Source organism: Bolinopsis microptera, chromosome 3, assembly GCF_026151205.1.
Source record: "Bolinopsis microptera isolate Bmic1 chromosome 3, MBARI_Bmic_1.0, whole genome shotgun sequence".
NCBI lineage: Eukaryota > Metazoa > Ctenophora > Tentaculata > Lobata > Bolinopsidae > Bolinopsis > Bolinopsis microptera.
Window position 1 is genome coordinate 17,322,615 of NC_087074.1, and position 15,445 is coordinate 17,338,059.

Genomic DNA, 15,445 nt, shown 5'->3' on the forward strand with positions numbered 1-15,445 from the left:
CAACAAGTGTCAACAGCAATGGCATAATAGGTGCAGTAATCTACTCGGCCTTTCACCATCAGATATTAAGAAAATGGAACTGTGGGAGTGCCCAAGCTGTTATGTCTGTCCCGCACTTAGTAAGGTACCTTCATCCCTCTACGCTGACATCCGTTCAACTAAGGAGGTTGTCACTGCATTATGTCTTAGCGAACGCTCTTCAAACCAGGGGTTGGTTAATGATGATGTCACAGAGAAACTGAACATGCTACAGCAAGAGATAAAAGGCCTCCGTGAGTCTGCCTTCCAGAGAGTTGACCAGCCACACCCAGAGAGCACGACCCTGTTGACAGCTGAAGCTGTCACTAGCATCCAAAACAGCCTATTACACCTGACTGAACAAGTCACATCCATGAAGTCGTCGCTTGGCAACAGAAGCAGCAGCAGCCCTCGGCCTCCACCAAACAGGATGCCACAGCCTAACCATGGTCCTGGTCCCACATCCCCTCCCCTACCTAATACTGTCTCTCCACACACAAAGAAACATGTGACACCGTGCAAGCCCTATGAAATGTATGACCCTCTAGCCCTTACACCAGAACTTAAGGAGGAAGTCCAAGCGTTCATCAGTGGTAACTGTAGCGAATTTACTAGTGTTGGTGAGAACTCTCGTGAAGTAATGTACTTTGGTGACTTCTCGTATAGGTACACTGGCACTGAGCACCCAGCAAGAGAAATGCCGCACGTGCTGAAGAAGCTTATTGACACAATTGTTCCTAAAATACCTTCTCCAGTGAATGATAGGAATATCAAGATTAACTCGTGTCTCATTAGTAAGTATAGCTCTGGTGCTAACCACATTCCAATGCACAGAGATGATGAGCCTGTGATTGATCCCGAATCTCACATCCTTACGATCTCACTAGGAGCTGCCCGTACCATGTCCTTCTGCAATAATGATGACAGCCAATCAGAAGATCTCCCCCTTCAGGACAACAGCTTGTTAGTCACAACGAGATATGCGCAGGACTTTTGGAAACACGGGATCCTCCCAGACGAGAATGTCTCCACAGAGAGAGTGAGCCTGACCTTTAGACACATTTCTCCTCACTTCATCAATTCGACCATCATTCTGGGTGATTCAAACACCTCCAGGATGACATTTGGTGACTCAGTACAGGTACCTTTGGTCGTTGGGTCCCTGGGAAGCGTGTTTTGGTAGGTCACATGGAGGCTCTCCCTGATGCAATTGAGATTGGCCCTTACCGTAATATTGTCATCCATACTGGAATCAACAGTATTAACTCCCGGTCTCATCCACGATCAGAAGCCTACCTCCTCCATGTCCTCGAATCCAAGTGCAGAGACATTACTGAAACCTACCCCAAATCCAAAATCCACTTGTCAATGTTACTTCCAACTAGACTAAACTCTCTAAATAGAAAAGTTGAAAGCTTTAATCGGGGCATCCTCGATGTGTCTTATCAGCAAAGAAACATTTTTATTATTGATAACTCTATTTTTGGTCGCCAGCTCTCTGATGAGTATGGCAGATGGGATATTGCTGCAAATGGCCCTCTTACCTCAGATATTGTCCACCTTGGTAAAAGTGGTATCCGTAAATTTGCTGCGAATATTAAGGAATCTGTAGCTGGCAGAAGGAGTAGCCAGTCTAGAGCACGTTTTAACACCAGTCAGGGGAACTTCGGCGGAGCGGTAGAGGGTGGTAGGCGCCCACCATAATTATGATGATCAAACAACCACAAATTACTAAGAATGTTTGCAAGGGATGCAATAAATTTATCTCAACACACCACAAAATTTTGAACTGTAGCTCCTGTGGAACAGTTACTCACTCTAAATGTGCCAAAAATCTCTTCCAATACACCCACACCAATGATAGCTGGCAATGCTACATCTGCATCGCCAGCTTACCACAACGGTACTGCCCATTTGCTTCTGCACTTATACGTGACAAACATGACCCAGTCCACCTTGATGAAATTGAAGATGTTTCTGAAATCAATGAAATCCATAAAAGCTGTAAAAATTATGATCATAAAAGCTTTAAGAACCTCATAAAGCTGTATCATAGAAATGGGCAGAACCTTACTGGTATTTTTAACAATATTGATGGAAATGCTGCAAATTTTGATACATTTGTCACAGAAATCTCACAGTACAGTCATCCACTCTCGTTTATTGGCTTGGCTGAGACAAATATTGATGCAAACCTCAAAGACCTGTATAGGATACCCGGTTATCTCTCTGAATACACCAATAAATTACGTGACAAATCTAAAGGTAGTGGAGTGGGAATTTACATCAATGAGTCACTTACTTACACCCGTATTGACAAACTATGTATGTGTACCCCTAACCTTGAATCAGTGTTTGTCTCCATAACAAATGTTGGCAGGCCCCAAACAGTTGGCGTCCTATACAGACCACCTGGTGGATCTGACAAAGATGCCCTACACGAATTTGAGAGCCTTCTTAATCAGGTTCCTGATAGGAACGTTATCCTGCTTGGAGATTTCAACTTTAATCTATTTAATAAAGGCTCTGCCAGCTTTGAAAACATTTTATATGGAAATAACTTCATCCCACTTATATCACTGGCAACGCACCATAAACCAGGCTGTGTCCCATCGCTTATTGACAATATTCTGACAAACTCCACTGACAATATTGTGTCAGCTGGACTACTGGATACCAGGGTTTCGCATCACTCTCCAATTTTCTGTATTCTCGAATGTAGCATGCCTGAAGAACCAGAACTTGACCCTTGTAAACCAAAATACGACTACTGTGAATCTAATATGACCAAGTTCTTAGAAGATATTCAAACAAATTTTTGTGGGCAGGTGTGCTACAACGTAGAAAACTTTGAAATTTTTGCAAATAAGATAAAACTTTTGATCGAAGAAAACTTTTTAATTGAATCTGAATCGTTCAAAAAGTCAAAAAGAAATATGATTGCAAACCCTTGGATCACACCAGGGATCATTGCATCAGTGAAAAAGAAAGAATATCTTTACAAGCAGTGGAAGAGTACAATTAAGGAACCCAACCCTCTTGGAGACTCTGATCTATACTTAACCTATAGTAAATTCCGTCGACAGTTAAAATACATTATCAGATCTGCCAAGAAATTGTACTATTGCAGAAAATTCTCAAAAGTCTCAGGTAATATGAAGCAAACATGGGCACTGATCAATGAACTGAGGGGAAAAACAAAAACTGGAATAAAGGCCTCGTTCAAAATAGATGGTAGTTTAGTAAAAGACAAGCGTGTCATATCGAATGGCTTTAACATGTTCTTCTCTTCCATTGCAGGTAAACTTAATGCGAAGCTCTGCTCCTCCAAACCAATAAGTCGTGACACAGCTTGCCAGAGGCCCCTTAATTATAAGAACTACTTTAACAAAAGAGTTACCAACAGTATGTTCTTAAACCCCTGTGATTCTGAGGAAATCGAAAAAATTGTTAAAACCTTCCAGGGTGACAAGGCTAGTGACATATCAATAGCTGTTCTTAAGAAATGTTGCACTACAATCTCTAAACACCTAGCTGGTTTCCTAAACTCATTCATGAAGCTGGGTCTATTTCCAAATATTCTCAAAATAGGTAAGGTCACCCCCGTATTTAAGAAAGGAGACCCACAGCTGTTTGATAACTACAGGCCTATATCCATTCTACCTATCTTTGGTAAGATATTTGAAAAAGTAATTTACTGCCGACTATATAGCTTCTTTACTTCACATATGGTCATATACGATAAACAGTTTGGATTCAGATCCAACCACTCAACGGCACATGCCATCAATTACTCCATTGACCACATTCTTAAAAACCTAGAAAGTAAGAATCATGTAATTGGCATATTCATTGACTTAAGCAAAGCGTTTGACACAATCGACCACAGAAAATTACTTGTCAAACTTGAACACTATGCTGCATAAGAGGGCCCTGTCTTGACCTAATTGAAAGCTATTTGTGTAACCGACAGCAGTATGTTGATTTCCAAAATACACACTCTGATCACTGCAAAATTGAATATGGGGTACCACAGGGATCAGTTCTAGGCCCTCTCCTCTTCTTACTCTACATTAATGACATTACCAACTCTAGCAAACTTGGACACTTCATACTGTTTGCAGATGACACGAACATATTTGTTGCTGGAAAAACTGAACAAGAAGCCTATTTGAATGCTAATAAAGTACTTGAATCTGTAAATGACTATATGGAATCTAACTTGCTGCACATTAACCAAAGCAAATCGGTCTACATGTTATTCAGACCTGGCCGGTACTCGTCCTGTGCACGTGCTCGTGAATATGGCTCTGAGAACTCACTCACGTTATCAGGCAACACGCTTACACGAGTAGATAAAGTGAGATTCCTTGGTGTTATCATAGACCATGAACTATCCTGGGAACCCCAACTAGATAACATAAAAAGTAAACTAACTACAAGTATAGCTATAATTAAACGTATTATGAAGTTTATTCCAGAAACAGAGTACCATAAGCTGTATGACTCCTTATTCAAGTCTCATATGAGCTACTGTATCAGTAGCTGGGGTGGTGTCACACCTTATAGACTATCTAAACTGTTCTCCATCCAAAAAAGATGTGTACGCCTTCTATTTGGAAGCAAACCAAGCTTTGACCGGGCAGAGTATTATGAAACATGTGCACGTGCAAGACCATACAGTGAACACATCGCAAAAAGGAGCTTTGCTTTGGAAAACACTAAGCCAATATTCAATACCGAGAAAATCATGTCAATCCACAACCTGTACACCCAACATATATCCACTGAACTGTTTAAAATCTTGAAACTGCATCAACCTATCTCTCTGACAAGTTTATTCCAAACAAGTTCCAGAGCATGTAGCCAAACTATGCGGGTCCCCCGACACAAACTTGAAATTTCTAAACACAATTTTGTCTTCAAAGGTACGACTATATGGAACAGTTTGGTTGATAAAATATTCGACAAATGCACTCCTAATGAAAACAATGTCATGGTCCCTGGCTCTAGTAAATTTTCCGACCTTTCCTCCCCCATCTCAATTATCAAGAGCCGTATCAAAAAGCTCTTACTTGAAACCCAGCAATTGACAACACCTGGGCGTGAAATTGAGTGGCTCCCCCTAAATAGCTGGGGCATTGAACCAGCTTAGTCAATCAGCATCCCATCCCTTGCATACAACTAATTACAAAAGCGCTAATTATACCTGTTTCAAAAGCATCCTGTCTGGAAGTTCCCTGACTGCCGTGTGAATCTTTGGATCTATTTTTGGATCTATTTTTATATTGATATGATTTTTATATACCTATATATTCCTCGCATAATTTCCATGTCCGCCTGAACAAACCTGGCACCATCAAATCTTACTCTAGAAACCCCAGAACTCATCAAGCCTAGTCTGAATTCAAAACTAGTTGACCAGCTACGTACAGTTTCCTGGACAGCTGGAACCTTTTGGGCCATGCACAAGCCAATAGCATGTATGGTCCTGCAGTGGGGTCTCCTTGTCCTTGGATCTGTGTTTTGATCCGTCTTTTCTTAAAATTTTCCATTTGTGTCACTTAGAATCACCTTTTAAAATGTTAATCGACACCACTGGTCCTAGTTAAATTTAGCCATGGCACGACTACTCGAACGTAACAGTTAAATAGGTGTGACATACTATTATATTCTTATAATTATATCATATGAATTGATTGCACTGCTAATAAATAAAATACTTTGTTTTACTAAAATACTTTGTTTTACTAAATGACTTTCATTTTTGGAATGTTTCGAAAGAAGTTTTAACAAGAATTGAAGGTACCAATTATGTCAGTAATAAGAAAAAACACAATAATTATCTTTGGTTTCATCCTTATGTAGCAAATCTTTACTCCACTGGAAAGTATGAATAAATGTTTAATGTTGTTGTTATTCATGATTAATATTTGATAAATTATTACCTTTAAATTTGATGGAGAAATAGTTACTGTATATTTTTCCATGTAGTGCGATGATACTTTGTAGACATTGGTGATGATTTTATGTCATAATTTTTTCCCGATCCATGACTCAAAGTGCCGAAGGCACAAAAGAGTCAAGGACAAGGGTTAGCGAACAAGGTTTTTTTTGTATCAGAATAAAACAAATATTCAGAATAAAACAAATATTATATTCAAATCTCTTTATTCAACAATATTAAATCATTATGGGGACCTAATTTGTGGCGTGATCGTTATGTTAGGGCTATTCTGTTAGCTGATGCTGACAGGCACCGCATGGGGCAGAGACTTAGGACCATTACGCTGAAGGCTTACAATGACCCTTTTTGAACCCCATGGCAGTGCTAGTTTTATTATGGTACAAATTGTAAATCGAAGTTATGAAAACGATCAGGTCACTCCTGTTTTACACTATCAACAGCTACTTAAAACAACCTAGATTGTACAACTCACTTTGAAGATTAAACTGTTAAGTGATGAGTGATTTTTTTTTTTTTTTTTTAGAGAGGCTGGGCCTGGTTGGCCCACGAGAGGATAGCATATGAATGCTTTGCCTACCTCTGGGGTATGGCAGTCCTGTGGGAGGATGCCAGTGGAATCAAGATGTGTAATCAAGGATGATGGTAAGTGTTGTGGGGTGTGTCATAGATAAACGCTTAAGTGGTGGTTGAGTGTGGAAGATAGAGGCGAAATAAGACGGTGATGAGTGATAGGGCTCATTAAGGGGGCCGGGGGGGTCTTCATCAAAATTCTCTCGAAATTGACTTTGTAGTTGTTTCTGATGGAGGGGATTGATGTCTATCAGCTGTTTTTGGTCCCATGGAAAAATATTGTTCCTAGCCGAAATTATTGCCGGTCAAAGGTCAGCGCTTATGTGTAATTGTATTGCGCGAGCAATTTTCAATCGCGCGCCCTGAAAATCGAGTCTAAAAATCTATCTTCTCCTACATTTTTTGAGCAATCACTCTGAAACTTTCAGGATATGTTCTAAGGACCATTTAGAAGAGATTGTCGGGCCAGAATTTTGAGATAGGCCTTAGACATTTTTTTATTCGATTTTGAAAATCTTGGACCTGAAAAAATCGTCAAAATACGAGGTCCAAGATTTTCAAAATCGAATAAAAAATGTTCTAAGGCCTATCTCAAAATTCTGGCCCGACAATCTCTTCTAAATGGTCCTTAGAACATATCCTGAAAGTTTCAGGGTGATTGCTCAAAAAATGTAGGAGAAGATAGATTTTTAGACTCGATTTTCAGGGCGCGCGATTGAAAATCGCTCGCGCAATACAATTACACATAAGCGCTGACCTTTGACCGGCAATAATTTCGGCTAGGAACAGTATTTTTCCATGGGACTAAAAACAGCTGATAGATATCACTCCCCTTCATCAGAAACAACTACAAAACTTCAATTTCGAGAGAATTTTGATGAAGACCCCCCCCCCGGCCCCCTTAAACATTTTAGTAGCAGAGACATGCAGATCAGCTTCTTTAGGTTCTAATAGTTCATTCAAACAAGAAATTTTACTTTTTCAAATTTAGTCGTTCAAGCTGCCTGAGTTCAGAAAGTTTGCCAAAGGGGCCCAGGTATTCTTGTCACCTTTACCCTGGGACGAGAGAAAAACTTTTTTACCTTTGATTTGAATACACCATGAGTGATTTCAAGGTCGTTCAGTGCCAACATCTGACGGAATGAATTCCAAAGGCAACTAGATTGGTAAACAAAACTGTTTGAGGGCATGGTTGTTATAAGAAGAGTTTCTTTGCCGGGTCTTTTAGACAAACAGAAAAGTTCAAATAGTGCAATTGGTGTTCAATATTTAAAGACTTTAAAAAGTTCATTGCAGCAGTGATACGCGTATAAATTATGCAATGTCATGAGTGATTGACGGGCATAAATTGGCTTGGTGTGCTCTCTCTCAAAGAATTTGCTCGTAAGTTTCTGTTCACTGATAGGTCTAGTTCTAGCACATATCATAACCCCAGTGACATAAAGTGATGAATCTAAGAATCTAATTCCTAGCCATATTAATTTCCATAGCCACGCCGACTAATTTTTGTCAACAAAATTATTAAATCAACTTTAAAATAGTCGCTCTCGGTTGTTACACACTGTAACGCCGCGCACTGTACTTTAATTCTATATTTATCCGAGAAGATGTTCAAATCGAGCGCAAATGCCAGATTCCTGCAGATTCCTAGTTCTTGCGCTTAACTTGCGCGTTACCAAATAATCCAAGATATTCCTGTCAGGATCCAAGATTTTCCTACTACCAGTATGGCCTGGTAGTATGGACTGTTTGGTAGTATGGTAGTATGGTAGTTGCAGGAACGCGCGAAGACCTATATGTAAATATTACATTAGCGTACATGGAATCGTGGCCTAGTTGGTAAATCCGTCGGTACTATATTGGCAGATCGCGAGTTCGAGACCCGGAAAGGAAATCTTTCACAATCTTTTGGCAATTATGAATAACTATACTAATGAATTAATAACTATACTAATGAATAACTAAACCTCTGTAATATAACTAGCAAAGTAAAATGAAATCGTTATCCGGCCGCGGAGCGGCCGAAAAATTTATGGTAGTCGTTTTAAAAATATATGGTAGCCGTTTTTTCTTTCCAGACTGGATTCCTAGTCCCTTTTTAAATTTATGTCACTGGGGTCATAACTTTATCAAGGTATGCTTTTTTGTCACCAAACATGATACGAACACACTTTTTCTGGGCTACAAATAGTGGTTGAAGTTTATTATTACTTGCACCTCCCCAAACGGTAATACCATAAGATAGGTGACTTTCAAACAGTGTGTGGTACAGGTCCTTATGGATTGATGATGGAATTTTATCCTTAATCATGTACAGCCTCCCAGAACAGGACGAGAGTTTTCTAACTAGTTTGTCTCTATAGGGATTGAAAGTTAGGCCTTTGTCGACAATTACTCCCAGGAATTTCGTTTCCTGCACCTTTGAGAGAGGTAGGCCGTTGAGGTAAAGTCTATTTTCGATTAAAAAAGATTGCTCATCAAGATTTCTTTTAGCTGTATTGAATTCTATATAGCAACTTTTCTTGGTGTGTATATGGTAGCTTGCGACCGTGCGTACGTGCCCTCGCCCCCAGTTATCGCCGTGCCCACGTTTCTACCTGCGCAAAGTTATTTTGCGCGATGTAGTTTGTGCGTAATGCGTATTCCTTACGGTCTGCTCTCTAAGATCAGCCTGCTTATCCCTTTTACCGTGCTTAAATTCTAGTTTCTATAGATAAAATTCAAGAGCATGTTTACCAATCTTAATCTGCTTAACTACTCAGAATGATAGGAAACTTAATTGAGGGTTAAATGAGAGGTATGTACCTGTTAAAAGTTCAAGAAACTTCCTAGGATACCCCTTCAGAGCATACTGTAAACATAGTACTATTAACTATTAACTATTAACTATTAACTATTAACTATTAACTAATATTAACTATTAACTATTAAGGGGGCCGCGCCGGGGGGGGGGTTGGTCTTCATCAAAATTCTCTCGAAATTGACTTTATAGTTGTTTCTGATAGAGGGGAGTGATATCTATCAGCTGTTTTTGGTCCCATGGAAAAATATTGTTCTTAGCCGAAATTATTGCCGGTCAAAGGTCAGCGCTTATGTGTAATTGTATTGCGCGAGCAATTTTGAATCGCGCGCCCTGAAAATCGAGTCTAAAAATCTATCTTCTCCTACATTGTTTTAGCAATCACCCTGAAACTTTCAAGATATGTTCTAAGGACCATTTAGAAGAAATTGTCGGGCCAGAATTTTGAGATAGGCCTTAGAACATTTTTTATTCGATTTTGAAAATCTTGGACCTGAAAAAATCGTCAAAATCGAATAAAAAATGTTCTAAGGCCTATCTCAAAATTCTGGCCTGACAATCCCTTCTAAATGGTCCTTAGAACATATATATCCTGAAAGTTTCAGGGTGATTGCTCAAAAAATGTAGGAGAAGATAGATTTTTAGACTCGATTTTCAGGGCGCGCGATTCAAAATCGCTCGCGCAATACAATTACACATAAGCGCTGACCTTTGACCGGCAATAATTTCGGCTAAGAACAATATTTTTCCATGGGACCAAAAACAGCTGATAGATATCACTCCCCTCTATAATCAGAAACAACTATAAAGTCAATTTCGAGATAATTTTGATGAAGACCCCCCCCCCCGGCCCCCTTAACTATTAACTATTATTGCTTAACTACTCAGTAGTCTAAGTCACCATACATTCCTCAATAGTGGAACAATTTTTATGTCTAAATTCAGATAAAATTTAATTGCTATTAATTGAAATACAAATTTGTTGTTTTCTATAGAAATATTTGGGCATGCAAATGAATTACTACACAAAACGGTTTCTGTCAAGTGATATAGTTCAAATTAACAGCACATTCCCTCTATTACCAATACCCGCTTACTGTATATTTTTTCATTGTTAAATGTAGATTTGCACTAACAAATTCCTCTATTTTAGCTCAATAATAGTTCAGTAATTGGACAACAGCTCCTGTCAGTGAGACAACACAAAATCCCCTGCGATCCGGATTGGGTGAGTTCAATTCTTATTTAAGAATATAATTATCATTTCAATTCTGTTTGGTCACGCAAATTCTATGACAATTGCAGTATGGAAAAATGTTTTTCATTTCTTTCAACTTGAGGTTTCAAACTGAAATATCAATGAAACTATTATAAGTACGTTTTAGGCCTAAGGGCAATTAATTCAAATTAGGAATAATTCCATGCTGGCATATTTCTTCACTCGGATGTATTCTCATTCTGTAATACTGGAGTTTTATCTCAAAAACCCACTAAAATGGATAATTTTAGATAATAATTATCGCCAATAATATTAATATAATATATCAAATTAATGATAATTTAATATATTAGGTCTTGATGCCAATCATTTTTCAAAGCTCTATAATTATAATAATCGTTTCATAATATAGTTTTATTGCCTGAGGTATTTCTAGGCCAATGCTAATTCTGAGTGTTTTGGTCAATCATTCTATCATCCAGCATTGCCGTCAGTGCAGGCAAAACTTGCTCTGCCTCATAGTCCCTGCCTAAATAAAAACGTGATTTAACCTCTTATTAAAATGAATAAACGGATACTAAATACGATTGTTTTCTCTAACCAATCTAGCGCAAGCTATGCCCTAAAATTACAATTTACAACTAAATAACTCTCAGTCTTTAACAAAACAGTCTTTATCCACCATCTATCCACGTAATGATCATTAAAAAGCTATTTGACTGGTTACTGTGTTTGGAATAAAACGTGCTATTTAAAAAAATGTTCTACAGAAGTCTAACAAATGATTGGTATAAGTCTACAGAAATTAGAACTATTATATCTTTAGAATAGTACATGCAACTTTATTTTTCAACTTTTGATCAAATGAGACTACTCCTAAAGACAAAGAGAAATTTGGATTTGGGGGAAAAAGTACAATGTCCACAATAAGCAGTAAGTATTAATGATTACACTCAGCCGACAGTAGGACGTTATGCTGGGCCTTAGACCCAGTTTTCCCAACACTAAATCAAATTTAAGTTCTGTAGAATATTTGGTGGCATTTAAGTCGGGACAGATTCTTATCTTTGCTTCCAGTCATGCATTAGCGAGGCTATATACATTTAAGACTTTTCAACACTAAATAAAATAATTCATTTGAGCAAACCATGGAGCTGAGGGACCAGGCTTTTTGTTGGACAGATATTGGTCAAGAAACAACTATGAACATTTCAAGATATAACTCCACTTTTGACCTATTTGACGGCCACTTATTATTTTCATTATTGCACCGGTTTTTTTCATGGAGTGCGATTACAAAACTAATTGCACTGTTTTGAGAGTAACCGAAAACATATTCGGTGCGATTACAAAACTAATCGCACTGATTTTCTGAAAGATACTGTGATATATTAATAGCTTTCAGAGGTGATTTAACGGGTGGTCTGAAAATCCACAGCAGGCAAGCAAAACGTTCAAACAATCATCACAACTGCAGATAATAGGGACGGGCCGATTCTTGGTCCATCCCGTCCTAGCGGCCAATCGCAATCGATGAGTTATGTCACGTGACTCAGATCCGACCAATCGCATAACAGGAGCAATTAGCATCGGACGGTTATCCTATGTTTACTTTTCTTATCTGTATTTGACCCTCCATTGAGGTGGTTATCAGACATTTTTGTGGAGTTACTAGATTGTACAAATCAACCGAGAGAGAGAGTCGGCGGATGACGTCACTTCGTTTCTCGGAAGAGGTTTCGGGTTGAAGTGGAGGGTTGAAGTGCGCTGTTCTTGCTCAGTACTCTCAAACAGTGCGATTAATTTATAATCTTACTGATTTTAGAGCAACTAACAACACAGTCCGTGCAATTATAAACTAATCGCACCTATTATATAATAATACCAGAAGCGTGTAGTTATACACGAATCTAACTGCATATGCAGTTATAATACGATTACACCAGTTATTGCACTCGGCTGTGCCTCGTGAAATAACTGCAATAATTGATCGCACTTTATCAAATCTGCATCATCATCTCGATACCTGATATTTCAGCTGCTCTAAATTATTAACTTTTATTTCTACTCAGCTTACTCCGTATTTGGCTGTGAGACTACTATGCACTAGTAAAATAAGCCTCTGTACTATTAGTATAATATTGCGTGCTTACAAGTGTCATTGTAAAATGTACATGAGAAGTGCGGTTTTTGAACAATAACATTGCCAACATCACGTCTGTCCCAGGAATAGGGATACTTTACAATTTACATTGTCCCTTCCCAACACTCATGATGCTTATTTCATCTGCCCCACGAAAACCCCACCGAACCTCCACGCGGTGTGGGGTGGGTGGCTCGAACGGGAGGTGCATGGGTGTTTCTAACCTATGCAAAGGAAGGGACTAGCCATCTCTACAACAAAGGAAAGGCTCTAATAGCCTCTACTAACCTTAGAACCGCAGCATAACCGCTTTTCCCACAGGCAAATAACACCTTCCGCAGGAAACTAACACGCTCACAGGCTCCCACATCTCGTGTAACCCCAGGGTTTGGTTTTAAATCGGACATTCAAAACAACGATAGAGGAGAGGTCTACACGCTCACAGGCTACCATGTCTCGTGTAAATCCAGGATTTGACACGCTCACAGGCTACCATGTCTCGTGTTAATCCAGGATTTGACACGTTCACAGGCTACCAAGCCACGTCTAGTGTAACCCCAGGATTTAAAAAGCTCACATGCACAGGCTACCACGTCTCGTGTAACCCTAGGACTCTTAACACTTAACAGACTCTAACACGCTCACAGGCTTCCGCGTCTCGTGTACCCTAGCATTTGGATTTGGATCGGACACTCAAAACAACGATAGAGGAGCGGTCTACACGCTCACAGGCTACCATGTCTCGTGTAACCCTAGGATTTGGTTTTGGATTGGCCACTCAAAAAAAAGGAAAGAGGAGCAGTCTACAGTGACGTTACAGGAACATTGCATACTCCTACGAGTTGCACGTTGCTGGCCATGACCTCCCCTGGAAGTCCCTGTCTCTCTGTCGTTAATCCGGCGGGGTTGCACCAGGGGCGGTGGTAACAGAACTTCAAGACTCTCGGAGTCTGTTGTTGATATCTATGTTCAATATATTTATGGTATATAATTTGGGAGTCTCTCTCTCCAGCAGCAGGAGTTGTGAAAGCCACCGTAAGGAAGGCTTACTGTCGACGCCGACCAATCAAAAGAAGCTTATTTCATCTACCACTGCACTGACCCCCTCTCCCAATGTACATCCAACAAAACATATCTTGTTCTAACTTGATAATTTATTTGTGTTTAGGTTAAAGAGGAAGTGACTTTACAGGTTTACTGAATACATACATGTTCTCATTAGGACACGTTAACGCTTTAAACATTTGTACTCTCACTAAAATGTGTAAAATGTGTAAAATGTTTGAAACATTACACGAGTGAGATATATCATATATTGAGTTTATTTGTATACCTTACTTCTATATTGCGACATATTTCTGCTCTACTTGGTAAAGTATTCCTATTAGCTAACAATGCCCCAGCATATCTCGTATCGCACATATATTAATTTGCGGGCTCTACTTTCAATCACAACGAATACAGCGAAATTCATTTTCTGCGAAATCTAAAATGGAGCCCATATAACATGCACTACAATCCGATTCTTCATAATATACTTTTCTTTCTATGAGAAATTTACAATAAAGGAATATGTCGCCCCATTTGAACAAAGAAGAAATATTTGGATATATTGTCATTTTTATATGACGGCTCTCTCATATTATGCCTTTTGGGGGCAAGGTTGCAGCACTTTGTACTACCAAATTGAGTATTATGAGTTATGAGAGTGAATATTAGAAATTGTTTGAATTACCTAACAGTTTAAATGGAGTAGTGATCTACACACATTTTAGTGAGTGAGTCTTCTGTGTTATCCGTTTTGTAAGTAAATACCCTCAATGCAAACAGTTGCGACACCGTAAATTGTGAACTGTTATTACCCAAATAATAACTTCCACTGCACTGCACTTGACAGAAAAATGATGGGTATTTGAACTCTCACCAACTTTTTTCTCGGGATCTTTATTGCCATTGCCAACTTATTACCGATCACATTCTATGTAGATACCATGATCTGTAGATACCATGGTACAATTTGAGAAGCTCCGATATCAAAAGTCGATCGGTTATAATTTTAATGACGTTTCAGATGGAGTGAAAAGTTGACGGCAGCAAACTGAAAAGGAAGAAATAATGATGGAGAATGATAACCGTAAGTTATTCTTTAAACTATGATAAATTATTGCATAAAGTAAGTAAATAAGTAGTTGCTTTTTTAATCTGTTAATATGTTAGATTACCAGTTGGTCAAATCAATAAACTTAGCTTCTTGTGGGGAAGTGAGCCACGTTCCTCTGACACGTGACACCCATTTACCAATCAGATCGATGCATTGACCACGTGTCTAGATAGATCTGGCTTACCTCCCCACTAGTAACAGAGTCGATTTGATTAGAAATATCTCGCTCAATGTTATTAATTTGTATGATTTGGCAGCGAAGTGGTAGGGTTACGACTGTTCTCATAACTTATCTAGCCAAATGTGAGCAGCACATAAATTATCCGTACTGCCCAATAGAATGAAGTGCTTAGAGTCAGGTACTGTTGTTGAGCCTTACCATTGAAACCACTAGGAAATGCCTTAATTTGGCATTCAGCCAAAACGTAACTAGCAGTAGTTTTGCTCATAATTTGCAAGGAGGATGTTAATGCAATCCTTATGCAATCCTAATGAGAGATGCTAAACCATCAATACATACTTTTAGTACCTAGTTGATTGAACAATCGGTGTACAGCATGTACTGG

The 15,445-nt window shown here is 39.0% G+C and overlaps 1 protein-coding gene across 2 annotated transcripts in view; it reads left to right on the forward strand.

Annotated features, from left to right (window-relative positions):
* LOC134812705 (POU domain, class 2, transcription factor 2-like) overlaps positions 1-15,445 on the forward strand; it is a 1,142,226-nt gene that overhangs the window by 1,095,831 nt on the left and 30,950 nt on the right. Inside the window, exons 2-3 of one of the 2 annotated variants that reach the window (XM_063820233.1) lie at positions 10,510-10,584; positions 14,790-14,852. In XM_063820233.1, the coding sequence (XP_063676303.1) occupies positions 14,834-14,852 (19 nt within the window). In that variant the 5' untranslated portion in view covers positions 10,510-10,584; positions 14,790-14,833. Of the gene's footprint in view, positions 1-10,502; positions 10,585-14,789; positions 14,853-15,445 lie in introns of those variants that run through there. The other variant, XM_063820232.1, reaches the window with a different exon arrangement.